Here is a 14,252-nt window from a genome sequence, read left to right on the forward strand (position 1 = left end):
CGGCTGCGCCCCTCGCTGTGGGCGAAGGAGCGAGATCCCAGCGAGTCCCCCTGACCGGCCGCCGGGTCGGCAACGACGGTGCCGCACGCGCCCCGCCGTCCCGGCCCCTCGCCGGCCGTACCACGCCACAGGCCAAAGGGGGAGAGAAAGGGTGGACTCACGGGTGGAGCTGGACTCCTCGAGAGCAAGAGGTTTCTGTGAGAGGTTTGAAGAAGAAAAAGAACCAGTCACCAAATGTTTAGGGTTGCTTTTTGAATTTTTTTCCTCTCTGAAAATACAAAATAAATGTTTCTCTTCTTTGCTCTTCCCCCCAAGTACAGGACAAAGTGAGAGAGCCCAACGGCCCATGGCGCCGCTTCCCAAACTACATTTCCCGAGCTCTCCCCTGGGCGGGGCGTGGGGCGGTGAGCGGTTGGTGCCGGCGGTGGGGAGTGGAGGATGCTGGAGATGGCGGCAGTGGTGGGAATGCGCCTGTAGCCCTGCTGCTCTGTGCCTCGCCTCGGGCCGCGACTGAGCGAGGAGCTCCTGTGAGGAAGCGGGGCTGCCGCCCCGGGGCGGCTCGGACTGCGCCGTGCCAGGGAGCTGTCGCCTCCCGCCCAAGTAAGCCCCCGCCGGGCTCCGTCTCTTTTCTCCGGCTGCACGGGGATGTGTGTCTGTATCTGTGTCCGTGTCCGTGTCCGTGTCCGTGTCCGTGTCCGTGTCCCAGGCTCGGTGTGGGTGCTGTGTGTGCTGCTCAGGGACTCTGTGAGGGAGGGCAGCAGGGGGTGTGTGTGGAGAGCTGTGCTGTGCCAGCCCGCACCCGGCGGCAGCAGGTTGCCTAGCGGGCATAGCGACAGTGAAAAAAGTGGAAAATACGTGGTTTTGTTTGTTGGACTTGGTTTCCTTGAAAGAGACAAGGCGCGGGCTTGCAGGCTGCGTTTGTTCCCAATCAGTCTGCGTTTGTTCCGAATCCCGTATTTTTCCCTTCGTCCCGCTGGAGCTGCCGGTGCCCGGCCGCCCCTCGCCTCCTGTGCGGGCTGTGGGATCGGCTGTGTCCGGGTCCATGGGCACGGAGCCGTGAGTTTTGAGCTAGGATAATGTTATTGTCGAGCTGCCCGCTAAGGGATTAGTCTCCTCGCTCCTTCCCTCCCCCCTTCTTAAAATAACATCAGGTAGGGAGCAGAAAAGCTGATTTGTGCCCTGTATGACCGAGTTCTTTAGTCGTGTCACTGGAGCATCTTCAAGGCGATTATGCGGTGGAAGTTTTGATGTCGTCTGTTTTATGTCTCCATTTACTTGTCTAAAAATAATTTCTCTTGCAGAAGACTTGCATCAGATTTTTTTTTTCTTTTTTCTTTTTTTTTTTTGTTGGTACTCCTTGGTGAAAGAACTCAGTTCTGCGACTTTAAAAACTTTTTATTACTTAGTTCTTGTAACAGAAGGCATTTAGCATTTTACAGTTTTAAAAAGTCTGTTACTGTGTTGCATTTTCTTTATATAACTAGCCAGTGTCTATCACATCTAATTCACTGACTGTAATATTCCTGAGGTTGTTTTCAGAACTGTATAACCAGAAACTCCAGACACCTGAAATTAACATTTATTTAGCTCACACTAATGCAATGTGAAATTGAGAGGTGTAATATACTTAAGGAAACCTGTTACTTACAAAGAAAAAGTTTTTTGTATAAACAATTGCATGTATTAATATAAACTTTAACAATGGTTTGTTTCTTTTTCAGTAAAGAAGAATGTCCTTGTTTAAAGCTAGAGACTGGTGGTCCACCATACTTGGAGAAAAGGAAGAATTTGACCAAGGCTGTCTGTGTGTTGCTGATGTTGATAATAGTGGCAGTGGACAAGGTAAATTCAGACTTAAAATTGCTGGCTTTTAAGCCACACAGCCGTAGGTTTGCTTTGAGCAATGCATGCTGAAAACTTGTTAGCCAGGTTAGTTGGCTAGTTAGTTTTAGGTCTGCTGTCTTTATTGTGTCCTTGTAGGCTTAAGAAGACAAATTCAGTGCTCTCTGTCTTTTTATATTTGTATGCTGCTAAATATGTTAATTCTTGCTTGTGTTCACTAGTAACTTCTCTCATGTCTTATTCCCTCAATGGTAGATATTTTTAAAATAAAGAACTTTCAGTTAGTCACGGGAGCAAACACATTGGGACTTCTAAAAACCTGGGGGGAGAAAAAAGACAGGTGAGAGCTAAGAAGTTAAAAATTTAGAAAAAACAATAAACAACCCTTTTTATCTGGAAAATAAGTGACAATTGAAGTTAGTGACTGTGCTTGAGTAAACCTTATGTTTCTGTGTAGTCATTAATAATGTGAAATAATCTTTCTGTCAGGGAGAGTTTTTGTGTGTGTATTTTTAAAAATGAATAAATTCTTGGTGTCTCTGTGATGTCATGCTCACCTTGGAACTTTGTTTTTGCCTGGTAGAGGTGCTTGAGGTTGACTTCCTTGCTGCCATACTCTTCTAAAACTATTTTAATGTAAGGTTCTCCCTTTTCAGGATAATTTGAATAAAGTTGAGCCATTACTGATTTGGTGTACAACCTTTTTCACTAGAAATTCATTAGAGTCATTTAGGTCAGAAAAGACCTTTAAGATCATTGAGTGCAGCAAACCTCTGTTCATTACTAAACCATGTCCTTGAGCACCATGTCTGCACATCTTTTAAATACCAGCAGGGGTGCTGATTCAGCCACTTCCCTTGGCAGTCTCTTCCAGTGCCTCACAACCCTTTTGGTAAAATTTAATATTCCATCTAAGTTTTTCAGCCCCTGGTTCACCTCTAAGCCCTGCACTGGCTTTGCTGCCCTTCTCTGGCCATGCTCCACCACTTCCATGGCTTTCCTGTAGTGAGGGGCCCCAAACTGAATACAGTATTTGAGGTGCAGCCTCACCAGTGCTGAATACAGAGGGGCAATACTTTTCTGGCCACGCACTTTCTGGTAGGAGCCAGGATGCCATTGACCTTCTTGGCTGCCTGGGCACATGCTGGTTCATGCTCAGCTGCTGTCAACCATCACCCTGGGTACTTTTCTGTACGGTAGCTTTCCAGCCACTCTTCCCCACGCCTGTTGTGTTGTGTGAGGTTGTTGTGACTGAACAGAATGACTGACACTTGGCCTTGTGGTACCTCATACAATTGGCCTCAGCCCATTGTTCCAGCCTGTCCAGATTCTGCCATGGAGCCGTCCTACCCTCCAGCAGATAACCCTCCCACCCAGCCTGGTGTCATCAGCAGCCTCCTGAGGGTGCACTTGATCCCCTCCTCCAGGCTGTTGATAAAGGTAAAAACCAGGACTGGCCCCAGTACTGAGCCCTGGGGAATGTCACCCGTGACTGGGCACCAGCTGCATGTAACTCAGTTCACCACCACTCTCTAGGCTCAGCCACCCAGCCTTTTTTTCTGTCCAGTAAGCAATATACCTGTCTAAGCTGTGACTATCCAGTTTCTCCAGGAGAATGCTGTGGGAAGTGCTGTCAAGGGTTTACTAAAGTTGAGGTAAACAACATCCACAATCTGTCCCTTTTCCATTAAGATGGTCACTTTGTCCGAGAAGGAGATCAGGTTGGTCAAACAGAACCTGCACATTATAAACCCCTTCTGGCTGGGTTTGATCTCTTGGTTGTCCCATCAAGCTGCGTGATGGCACTAAAGATGATATACTCCATGGCTTTCCTTGGTACTGAGGTCAGGCTGACTGGCCTGTAGTTCCCTGGATCCCCCTTCTGACCCTTTGTGTAGATGGGCATGACATTTGCTAGCTTCCAGTCATCTGGGAGCTCCCTGGTATTACTGATGATAAATGATGGAGAGTGGCTTGGTGAGCACTTCCATGCTCAGTGTTCCTGGGTGGGCCCCACAGACTTGTGTTTGTGTCTAAGTGATGGAGCAGAATGCTGACCACATCTCCTTGCATTATGGGGGCCTCATTCGGCTCCCTGTCCCTGTCTTCCAGCTCAGGGGCTGGGTACCCAGAGAACTACTGTTGCTATGTTGAAGACTTAGGCAAAGGCAGTACTAAGTACCTCAGCCTTTTCCTCATCCTTTGTCACTATATTTTCCCCTATAGCCAATAAAAAATAGAGATTCTCCTTGGCCGTTCTTTGGTTGCTGATATATTGATAGAAACATTTTATAGCAGTAGCTAGATTAAGTTCTAGTTGGATTTTGGCCCTTGTAATTTTCTTCCTGAAAAACCTTATGATTCAGCCCCCCTGATTCAGCTGCCCCTTCTTCCAAAGGTCATTTTTTCTCTTTTTCCTGAGTTCCAGCCAAAGCTTGTACAGCCAGGATGGTGTTCTTCCCTGCAAACTTGTCTTTTGGCACATGGGGGTGGCCTGGTCCTGTACTTTTTAAGACTTCCTTTGTTAAAAATGTTCAGTCTTCCTGGCCCCTTTGCCCTTCAGGACTGCCTTCCCAGGGACTCTGTCTACCACTCTCCTAAATGGGTGAAAATCAGCCCTCAGGAAGTCCATGACAGCAGGTCTGCTGTTCCTCCGCCTTCCTTCTCTGAGAACTAAAAAGAAAATTTTGTCATTGCTGTGCTCACTACAGCCTCCAACCATCACATCACCTATAAATCCTTCTCTGTTCACAAACAGCAAATCCAGTGGGGCACCTTCCCTAGCTGGCTCCTTCAGCAGTTGTGTAAGGCAATTATCTTTCATACGCTCCAGAAATCTCCTAGACAGTTCCTCTCTGCTGTGTTATATTCTCAGCAGACATCTGGTAACTTGAAGTCCTCCACGAGAGCAAGGGCTGGTGATTGTGAGACTTCTGCAAGCTGCTTGTAGAATATTTTGTTGCCTCTTTGTCCTTGTTGGGTGGTCTGTAACAGACTCCAACCATGACATTTGCCTCATTGGCTTTTCCCTGATTCTTACCCATAAACACTTTATTGCTGCCATCACTGGTGCTGACAGATATTCATGTATTAAATTTGGAAATTGCAAATGTAATTGCTAAAGTTAACTAGGAGACAGAGCATAATGAACATTAATTGAATCTTGTCAGTGTTCTGTCTTTTTATTTAGGGTATTATTTGAAGCACTCTGCAGCAAATTGAATTACACATGTGCATGCTATTGTATTGTGTAGTATCCTATGTGTTGGTTTTGTTTGTTCCTTTTTAGATAAAGTTATTGTGGGCAGTTATAATGGATATCTCAGAATCTTTAATCCACATCCTGTGAAACCTGGAGATGAAGTACAACCTGAAGACTTGCTCTTGGAGGTGCAGCTGCGAGAACCAATATTGCAAGTGGAAGTGGGAAAGTTTGTTTCGTAAGTAAATGGCAGGCTGTGGTGCTGTTTATTTAAATATTAGATGTGATTTTCTTCCTTTGTTTTGGAGAGTTTTCAGTTTCTAGATGGAAACTATTAATCACATCTATGACTCCTATAATATGCATTTGATCTGCTTCTTCAATCATCTTCATATGAGAGAATTTTTACTTAAAGTATATATAAAGGATAATCTCCCAGAGAGTTACACAATTTTTAGAAGTATGTAGAACAGGAAAAATTTAACATTCAAAGTTATCTTTTAAGGTGTTAAGAATACTTGACTAACTTGTTATGGTCTAGGATGTAATACTGATCAATTGTTTCCTGTTTGATAGAGGATAGAAGATCTTTAATTCCAATGAATTTAGTGGAAACAAGTGGCCAGGTAGAGGAGAGATACTGTGACTCTAAGGGAAACACCTTACAGTTAATTGGCTGTAAGAGAATCTACTTAAGAGAACTTTATTTTAGAAATTGATTCTTGAAGGTCTCATTTTGAAATGAATTTCTAATACTGTAGCAAGAACTTTATTTTAAAAAGGAAAGTAAAACCTAACCATGGAGAAGATTCATGCTCTGAGATCAAAGAGTCAAGTACTCATGGAGTGACCTTTTGCAGGAATGATAATGTCTTACTCTGTGAAATGAGCTAAAACATTTCAAGTACTTTGCTAGAAATACTATTTGTGTTTGGAAGAAGAGGAATATGAAGGTTTGAAGGTCCCATTCAGCTAGTACAAAAGTGGATTTAAAAAAAGTAGTGTCTGATATTGCTGAATAATACTTGTTTGGGGGGATGATCTGCATATTGTCCCTCCATGAAGGATTAACAGTACCTTATTTCAAATGAATTTCAAACTAAACTGGGAAAATAGTTCGGTTGCTCTTCATATTTGAATCTCAAAATATGTTCTTAAAGGATTAATTTTAATTTTGAAATTAACTCCAAACTTCAGCATGAATGTAGGAAGATCAGTACTTCTGAGTTTTTACGTTGGTGTCTTACACCCAGACCTTTGTATCTGGCCTACACATGAGAGCAATTTCCATGTATTACTTTAATCTTATCTTTTATGAATTCTATTTGAATTTATCTAAAAATAGTGTTTTTTATACCCTTCTTTACAGTGGTACTGAAGGACTTCATCTGGCTGTGTTGCATTGCCGAAAACTCTGTGTGTATGCTGTTTCAGGTTAGTTTACAGATCCAAGCTTTCCACTGATTTTAAGTGATCTAAAGTTTGGATTAGGTTAATGTTCAACTTGGTATATACAGTGTTTGCTCATCATCACTGAAGATCTGCAGTTGTGTTCTTTCACTCAAGCCCACCTATGAAGAGGAGATATTAGTAATTATGTTTAGCAGAGGTTTGCTGATCTGCTCCATGCCTGAGATGCTGAGATGTGTGTGATGGTCTGTGGTTAGCAGTGATTGTGAGCACTAGTTCTCATTATGTTTTTTTGAATTGGTGTTACTGTTCAACATGCTAATGAACAGATGGTTTGATAATGCCAACCTACTTAGCTCTTTGAAAAGGAACAATTATGATTTTTTCTGAACTCAGAAGTCCAGATGATTTTTTAGAAAGCCAGAATATTGGTAAGGTAGCCCATGAGAAGACTGAAGGTTAATACTGGTAAGACAGTTAAACCACTGTGTTTTGTCTTAAATCCTCTTTCTTCTACTGCCTTTGGCTGGAAATTCTATATGATGTGTTCTCTCTGTATGTGAAGAGCCTAGTAATGAAATACATATCCTGTACTTTGATTTTTTTTTCTTCTGCATGCTCAGAGCAAAGCACAGATTTCTATTAATGGTACACCCATCTTCAAAATTCAATAGACAGCATGGCTGTTGTTCATTTTCTCTATGCAGGGACACGCTCTGTGATTCCTTTCATTACAAGAGCATGGTTTTCTTGTAGGAGCAGCTTGTTTCCTATTTACAGCCTTGTAGTCAGGTTACAAAAATGTTCTCTCTTTGCCTATCAGGAGACACCTGTGAAATTGGTCTTTGCTGAGGAGGGATTCTTGGAGATGTGCTGCAGTTTTTGTGCTTTCTCTTTGCTGCAATAGTGTTTATGCCTTAGGATTATAGCCTACCAGTACAATTTTTATTAAAACAATTTATTTTAAAATTTGCCTTAAGAGCCTACAATACTAAGTCTAGTAGTCTTTAGTAGTTATAATTTGCTGTTTGGTCTACATGGCTTATGCAGTTAAGTAATAATAAAGGTAAAATTCTGCTATCTTTTAACAGACTTTTCATTCTAATCTGTAAGCATTCATGCTTTAGTGGTAATTTCTGTCATCTGAATTGGTACTCTCAAACAAGCTCCTTTGAGAAATAACTATCATTACTTCTTTATGCTTTTAAGGCAAATGACACTTTCATATAATGGAATCGTTACTTGCTTTATACATGCTACCATATTTGTTATTCATAATAAAAATCACTATGCTGCTTCTTTGGACAAGTGAAAGCATCCTTCAGGGCTGACTGAAGTGTGGCCTTGATATTATATTGCAGTCAATATACACAGGCTGACTACTTTCTAACTTGTTTACCCTGAAGTGTTGATGATTATTTAGTTACTATCCAGCAGGGCTTTTCCCCTCATGTCTATTCCAGTCTTTTCCCTAATGTGGGCCTGCTTTAGAGGTCAAAACTGTGTTTGATTTGTTTGGAGAAATTGCCTAAAAGGTTAGCATAAGCTACAAATCTTTCATAGAATGTTGCTTAAGTTGTTGTTGGAATAATATATGTATAATTAAAGCTGTGGCAGGATTTAGTGCAAAACACCTTTTTCCCAACTGATGTGACTGTTCTCAAAGGATTTTGTTTACTTTTTTCCTTTGCTAATATTAGTCCTTAAGTATTATTTTATGTAATGAACTTTACTTTCTTCATGGGGTCCAGGAAAAACTTGATTCTCAAAAGAGAAACTTCAGTTTCTTTAGAAAGACTTTTATTTTCTGTTAGTTCCTTGAAGTTAAAATTCATGCAGACCTTTTCAGAGAATGTGACATATTTCACAAAATTATTTTTGTTACCATATGTTTGTCTTTTATCTTTGCATTGCTGATCACTCCATTCAATTTTCAGGCAAAGTAAAGGCAAGTGATGAGTGTGCCCTAAACACAGCTTTGTCAAATTGGAGCTAAAGACCAGCTACAGCTTAATTTGAGACAAAAACTATTGCTACTGAAGCTGGTTGTTGGGTATAGTACATTTACCAAATAGCTAGAGAATCATAAGAATGCCCCTTGGAGCAGGGGGAATCAAAGACTTTTTCCTGATCTTAGAGGTGTTCCCAACATGAAAAATACATTTAAGTAATAAAATCTCAGCCTTTTGTGAGGTCTTTATACCATGTATAGTATAATGAGACTTTATTTCTGGTTCTGACTTTTGGAGTTTTATATCTTGGTGATATTTTCTTTTTCAGAAAGCAGCAGTGTGAGCCTACATATCTCAAAAGTCACTAGAAATGAAGTTACATTTCCTTCACATTGTTTACACTGATACTCCTTTACTTCTTCCACAGTGCATGTATCAAATTAATAAATATTTACCCTTTGTTTTTTTGCAGGAACTCAGGGGAATGTGGAGCATGGGAACCAGTGTCAGATTAAACTGATGTATGAGCACAATCTTCAGAGAACTGCTTGTAATATGACTTATGGCCCATTTGGTGGTGTAAAAGGTAAGCTCCTTGTATATTCTTTATAATTAGTCGTTGAACTGAATTTTGAAAGGCAACAAGATGCTGTTGTCTAGAGAAAAACATCTTTCTATTCATCGTGGTACTTTTTATCTGATGCACCTTGAAAATAACTCAAGTTGAAATGAGCGAAGAATATGAAATGAAGAATAGTTGTTTTCTCACATTTTGAACTGGATATGAGTTTACAAGGATAATACTGCTTTTAAAAAATGTGACAAAATTCCTGGGTCTACCCTTGTAAAGTACTTCAATGTCTAAAAATAATTGTTTTCTTCTGTGCATGGATTCTGTTTTACTTTTCTGGGCTTGCTTATCCTGAGCAAGTTAAAAAGTTCACATCTTCTTTTGCTGAACCTGAGGTATCAAGTGCCTTGAAAGATATGTTATGCAGACTTCTAAAAAAACTACTTAAACTTAGATTGGGAAAACAGAACAGTAGACAGTAATATTTATGGTGTATTTGCAGATTTGAATGAGTTTAATAGATATCAGTATTTTTTGAACTTGTGGACTTGTGAACTTGTTTTTGTGTTCTGATTTGGAAGCATTGAGGTTGGCTTTGCATAACATCTCCTTCTCTTCAGAGGTAGAGATTACCTAAAAATATTTGGGAGGTGGCAGTCATCAACAAAAGTAGTGTCACTAACTTGTTGGGAGAGTGATAAGTCACTTTCTGAGGCAGAAAGTCTCCTTCATCAATATGGCAAATGTATGTAGACAGTCCCTCAGTTCTGTGTCTGTAATAACCTTCCAGTAATAATGCTACAATGCCTTAACTCAAACTCAGGCTTGTCCCTGGGCTGACCAAAATCCTTACTGATTCAAGAGATTTTCAGCTAGTAATTTCTTACAGCTACCTTGGGAAAATGGTCACCTCATGTGGGTGAGAAGGTGTAAGGGCTATGAGTATCTTGAGAAGTGAGTGTATATGGTATAGGCAAGTTCATGTTAAAAACAGAAAGACAATACAGACGTTCCTAAATCTCAGAAGAGGGAATAATGTTCTCTGACATTCTACAGTGGAATTGCAGTAACAAATGTATAGGGGATAATAAGCTAAGTGGTGTGAGTGTCTGGAAGAGTTCAGAAAGAATAAAACAAGTAAACATGCACCACTATGCAGTTCTGCAGAAGAAATTATCTGGATTTTTACATGCATGTTTGTTTACCATGGAGGTCTAAGTAGAAGCCTGACCACCAGCTCAATCTTGATGCCAGACCTGTCTCAGGAGCTGTGGTGGAAGCAAGTAATCTGATGTAGAAGGTGTCTTTGCACTAGAGAGACAGGAGGTAATGTTTATCCTAGAACCTACTCAGCAAGCCAAACACTTGACCTAGGATGGTCAAAATGAGGGCCAATCCTGACAAAGCAGCAAGAGCAGCAGAAGGAACTCTGGTAAGTTCTGTAAACTTTTCTGAGTTTTCTGTGTTAGCATGTTGTACTAATTACCTTTTCCTTTTTTTTTCACCATGTTCCAGTTCACATATGTTTGTTTATTGCTGTTGGACAAAGAATGATCTCAAGTCATAAAGAAACAAAGAAGGCAGAGGTTTATGTTATGTAATGAATAATACATATTCATATTGTAAGATCAACATGCTTTCTGTTTAAGACCAAAATCTAGGAAAATTATAGTGAATGTTCAGTCACCTGATAGGAAGCTAATAAGGCATGTGTTGAAGCATTAGAGAAATTGTCAAAATGGACACTGGGGAAAGTTCTTTTTGGGAAATGAAGGAATTTTTTTTTTTGGCAGATATCCTGGTCTGTATGTTCTTTTTATGTGGCTTTCCTGGACTATCTGATTAGATTTCTTATTAAGGAAATGCTTTTAATCTTGCCTCAAGCCTTTTGCAGTGAATCTATTTCAGGTTTTTTTTTAAAGCATCATCTTTTATATCTTGTTTTGTCCTTGAGGCTTATGAAGGACAGTATTGTGGTTTTATTTCCATCTCACAAAACGAGCCAGAGTGAACCATAAAGGAAAGCAAGTACTGTTAGTTTTAGTAAACAAATCCCTGTCCTGGTCTAGCCTGCCGTGCTATCAATGTGTATCTGTGTTTGGTAGATAGTCTGGTGTGCCACTGAGAGTCTGTAAATAAATAAACATATTTTTTCTTTACCATCAGCCTTCCACAGGTTTCTCTGGAATTCTTTTCAGGCATCTACTAACAGTGTCTCTTGCCTTCAGTGGAGGTTAATTCATGGTGGTGCTGTAGGCCTGCAGCAATGGGCTTGCTTTGCTAACAGTCTGCCTTCTGCACCATAGTCTGGAAGTAGAATAAGAAAATACAGGGAGAGGTTTTGCATTTCTTGCCATCTGTTACTATTGTGACTAATATGTGTCTTACTGCTATACTCAAGCACGTTTGAAACAATGTGAGGGTGAAAGAGGCCCTTCACAGATCATGTTCACAGAGCTGCTGAAGCAGATGCAGGAGAATGGCAGTTGAACAGAAGGAGGAAAGCATGCGTGCAGGGAAAGCTTGCCATGCGAGTGCTGGGGAGGAGGGTGAATGTCAGTCCCCCAGGAACATCATGATTTTTCATCTGAGTAAGCAAAGAATGCTGTTGGAGTTTACACAGAGAACTTGATCTATGAAGTTGCTCAGTCTTGCTCAGATTTCTCTTCCTGAAGGTTATGCTTTTTTTTCTTTTTGTGGAGGTCTTAATCCTATACCTTCAGTGGTAAAACAGTGCATTCTACTCAGCCATAGGATGTAACACTGACAAAAGAAAAAAAAGATTGGGTTTGCAGTCCTGAGAGGTATGGAAGAGGTGAAAAGTAAAGTCAGGACCATGAACTTTAGGCAGGCAAACTTCTCACTCTTCAAGGAGTTAGTCGGACCCCTTGTGAACAGGGGACAAGGACTCAGAAAATGGCAGATCTTCAAGGATGCCTTCCATACAGTGCAAGAGCTCAGGATCTCCAGGTGTGAAAAACTGGGAAAGGAAGGCAAGAGATAGACATATCTGAGTTGAGACTTGCTGGTCAAAGTAAAGGGCAAGAAGGAAATGCATAGCCAGTGGAGACAGGGAGAAGTGACCTTGGAAGAATATAGGGATGCTGTCTGGTTGAGTAGGGATGTGGTCAGAAAAGCCAAGGTACAGCTGGAGATGAACTTGGTGAGGGGTGCAAAGAGCAACAAGAAGGGTTTCTACAGGTACATTAGCCAAAGGAAGGTCAAAGAAAGCAACATTGGCAAACTGGTAAGAGTGGATGAGTGGAAGGCTGAGGACCTCATCAACTGTTTTGCCTCAGTCTTCACTTGTAATCTGTCTTCTGGGGGCTAGTGGGGGAACAAAGTCTCACCCACTGTGAGGAAAGATAGTTTCCTCAGGTGGTCACAAAGCCAAAGTCTATGGGACTTAACTGAGAGGCATCCCAGAGTCCTGACGGAATTGTCTGATGGAGTTGCCAATCTACACTCCATGATTCTAGAAAAGTCATGGCAGTGGGTGAATGCCAGGGTTACTGGAAAAAGGGAAACACTGAATGCATTTTGAAAGGGCTGGAAAGGACCCCTGCCCCCCAGAAGTAGTGTCCTGTCAGCCTCACCTCTGTGCCTGGAAATGTCATGGAACCGAACTTCCTAGAAGCTGTGCTAAGGCACATGGAGAACAGGGATGTGACTCTAGACAGTCAGCATGGCTTCACTAAGGGCAAGTCCTGGCAGATCAACTAGTGGCCTACTGGTAGAGAGCCATGGAGTGACTACATCAGTGGATAAGGTAAGGATTATGAATGTCATCTCTCTAGACTTCTATAAAGCCACTGACATGCTCTCCCACAACATCCATCTCTTTGAATTGGGGAGAGATGGTTTTGATGGGTGGGCTGTTCACTAGATGATGAATTAGTTGTGTGGTTGCATCTAGAGTATCATAGAATCTCAGAAAACCCGAGTTTGAAGGGACCCATCAGAATCATCCACTCCAACCCATGATGCTGTGCAGGACATCCCAAGCATCACACCATGTGCTTCTTGAACTCAGACCGGCTTGGTGGTGTGACCATTTCGCTGGGGAGCCTGCTCAACCACTCTCTGTGTCAAAAATTTGTTTCCTGGTATCCAACCTAAACCTCACCCCTCACCTGACTTACATTTTTGTAATTTCCTCAAATCCTGTCACTGGTAACAAAAGTGAAAGATCAGTACCTGATCCTCTACTTCCCCTCAGGAGGACGTTGAAGACCGCAATGATATCTCCTCTCGGTTCCCTCTTCTCTAGGCTGAACAAATCAAGTGACCTCAGTTGCTCCTTATAAGGCTTCCTCTCCAGACCCTTCACCATCCTATAGAATGACAAGTGGTGCTCCTTGGCCATCTGTAGTAGGACCAGTGCTCTTTAATGTCTTCATCAATGATCTAGGCAATGGGACTGAGTGCACCCTCAGCAAGTTTGCAGATGACACCGAGCTGTGTGGTGTGATTGACACACCTGAAGGATGGGATGCCATCCAGAGGCAGCAGGACAAGCTTGAGAAGTGGGCCCATGGGAACCTGACAAAGTTCAACAGGTTGAAGTGCTGCACCTGTGTCTGGGCAATCCCAGATGAATGAAGACTGATGGGAAGATGAACTCATTGAGAACAGCCCTATGAGAAGAACTTGGGTGTTCTCATGGATGGAATGCTGGAAGTGAGGCAACAGTTTGCACTCACAGCCTGGAAGGCCAATTGTATTCTGGTCTGCATGAAAAGCTGTGTGACCATCAGGGTGAGGGAGGCGATTGTCTCCCTTGTGGGAACCCACCTGTAGTGCTGCCTGCAGTTCTGGAGTCCTCATCACAGAGAAGATATGGAATTGTTGGGGCAGGTCCAGAGAAGGGCCATGAAGATGGTCAGAGAGCTGTCTGCTACAAAGACAGGCTGAGACAGTTGGTGTTGTTGAGCCTGGAGAAGAAGAAGAATTCAGGGAGACCTCAATGTGGTCTTTACATACTTAAAAGAGAGCTAAAGGAAAGCTGAGGACAAAGGCTTCATCCTACAAGAGGGATAATTTAGATTAGATATAAGGAGGAAGATCTTTTACAGTGAAGGTGGTAAAACACTTAAGGTCAGATTGGATGGGGTTCTGAGCAGCCTGACCTAGAAGATGTCCCTCCTCATTGTGGAGGAGATTTGGCTAGATGACCTTTAAAGAACTCTTTCAACCCAAACTATTCCATGATTCAATGATTTTAATGTCTCTGGAGTTGTTTCCCATGTTCGAAATACAGAAACAAACACTGCTA

At 42.0% G+C, this 14,252-nt stretch overlaps 1 protein-coding gene across 1 annotated transcript in view; it reads left to right on the forward strand.

Moving 5' to 3' along the window:
• The first annotated feature begins 64 nt into the window (after positions 1-64).
• The window catches only part of BBS9 (Bardet-Biedl syndrome 9), a 295,956-nt gene continuing 281,768 nt past the window's right edge, over positions 65-14,252 (forward strand). Inside the window, exons 1-6 of the mRNA XM_074540268.1 lie at positions 65-204; positions 321-600; positions 1,722-1,842; positions 5,132-5,282; positions 6,414-6,478; positions 8,879-8,992. Of these exons, the coding sequence (XP_074396369.1) occupies positions 1,731-1,842; positions 5,132-5,282; positions 6,414-6,478; positions 8,879-8,992 (442 nt within the window). The 5' untranslated portion in view covers positions 65-204; positions 321-600; positions 1,722-1,730. The remainder of the gene's footprint in view (positions 205-320; positions 601-1,721; positions 1,843-5,131; positions 5,283-6,413; positions 6,479-8,878; positions 8,993-14,252) is intronic.

This window comes from Zonotrichia albicollis, chromosome 1, assembly GCF_047830755.1.
Source record: "Zonotrichia albicollis isolate bZonAlb1 chromosome 1, bZonAlb1.hap1, whole genome shotgun sequence".
NCBI classification, from domain to species: Eukaryota; Metazoa; Chordata; class Aves; order Passeriformes; family Passerellidae; genus Zonotrichia; species Zonotrichia albicollis.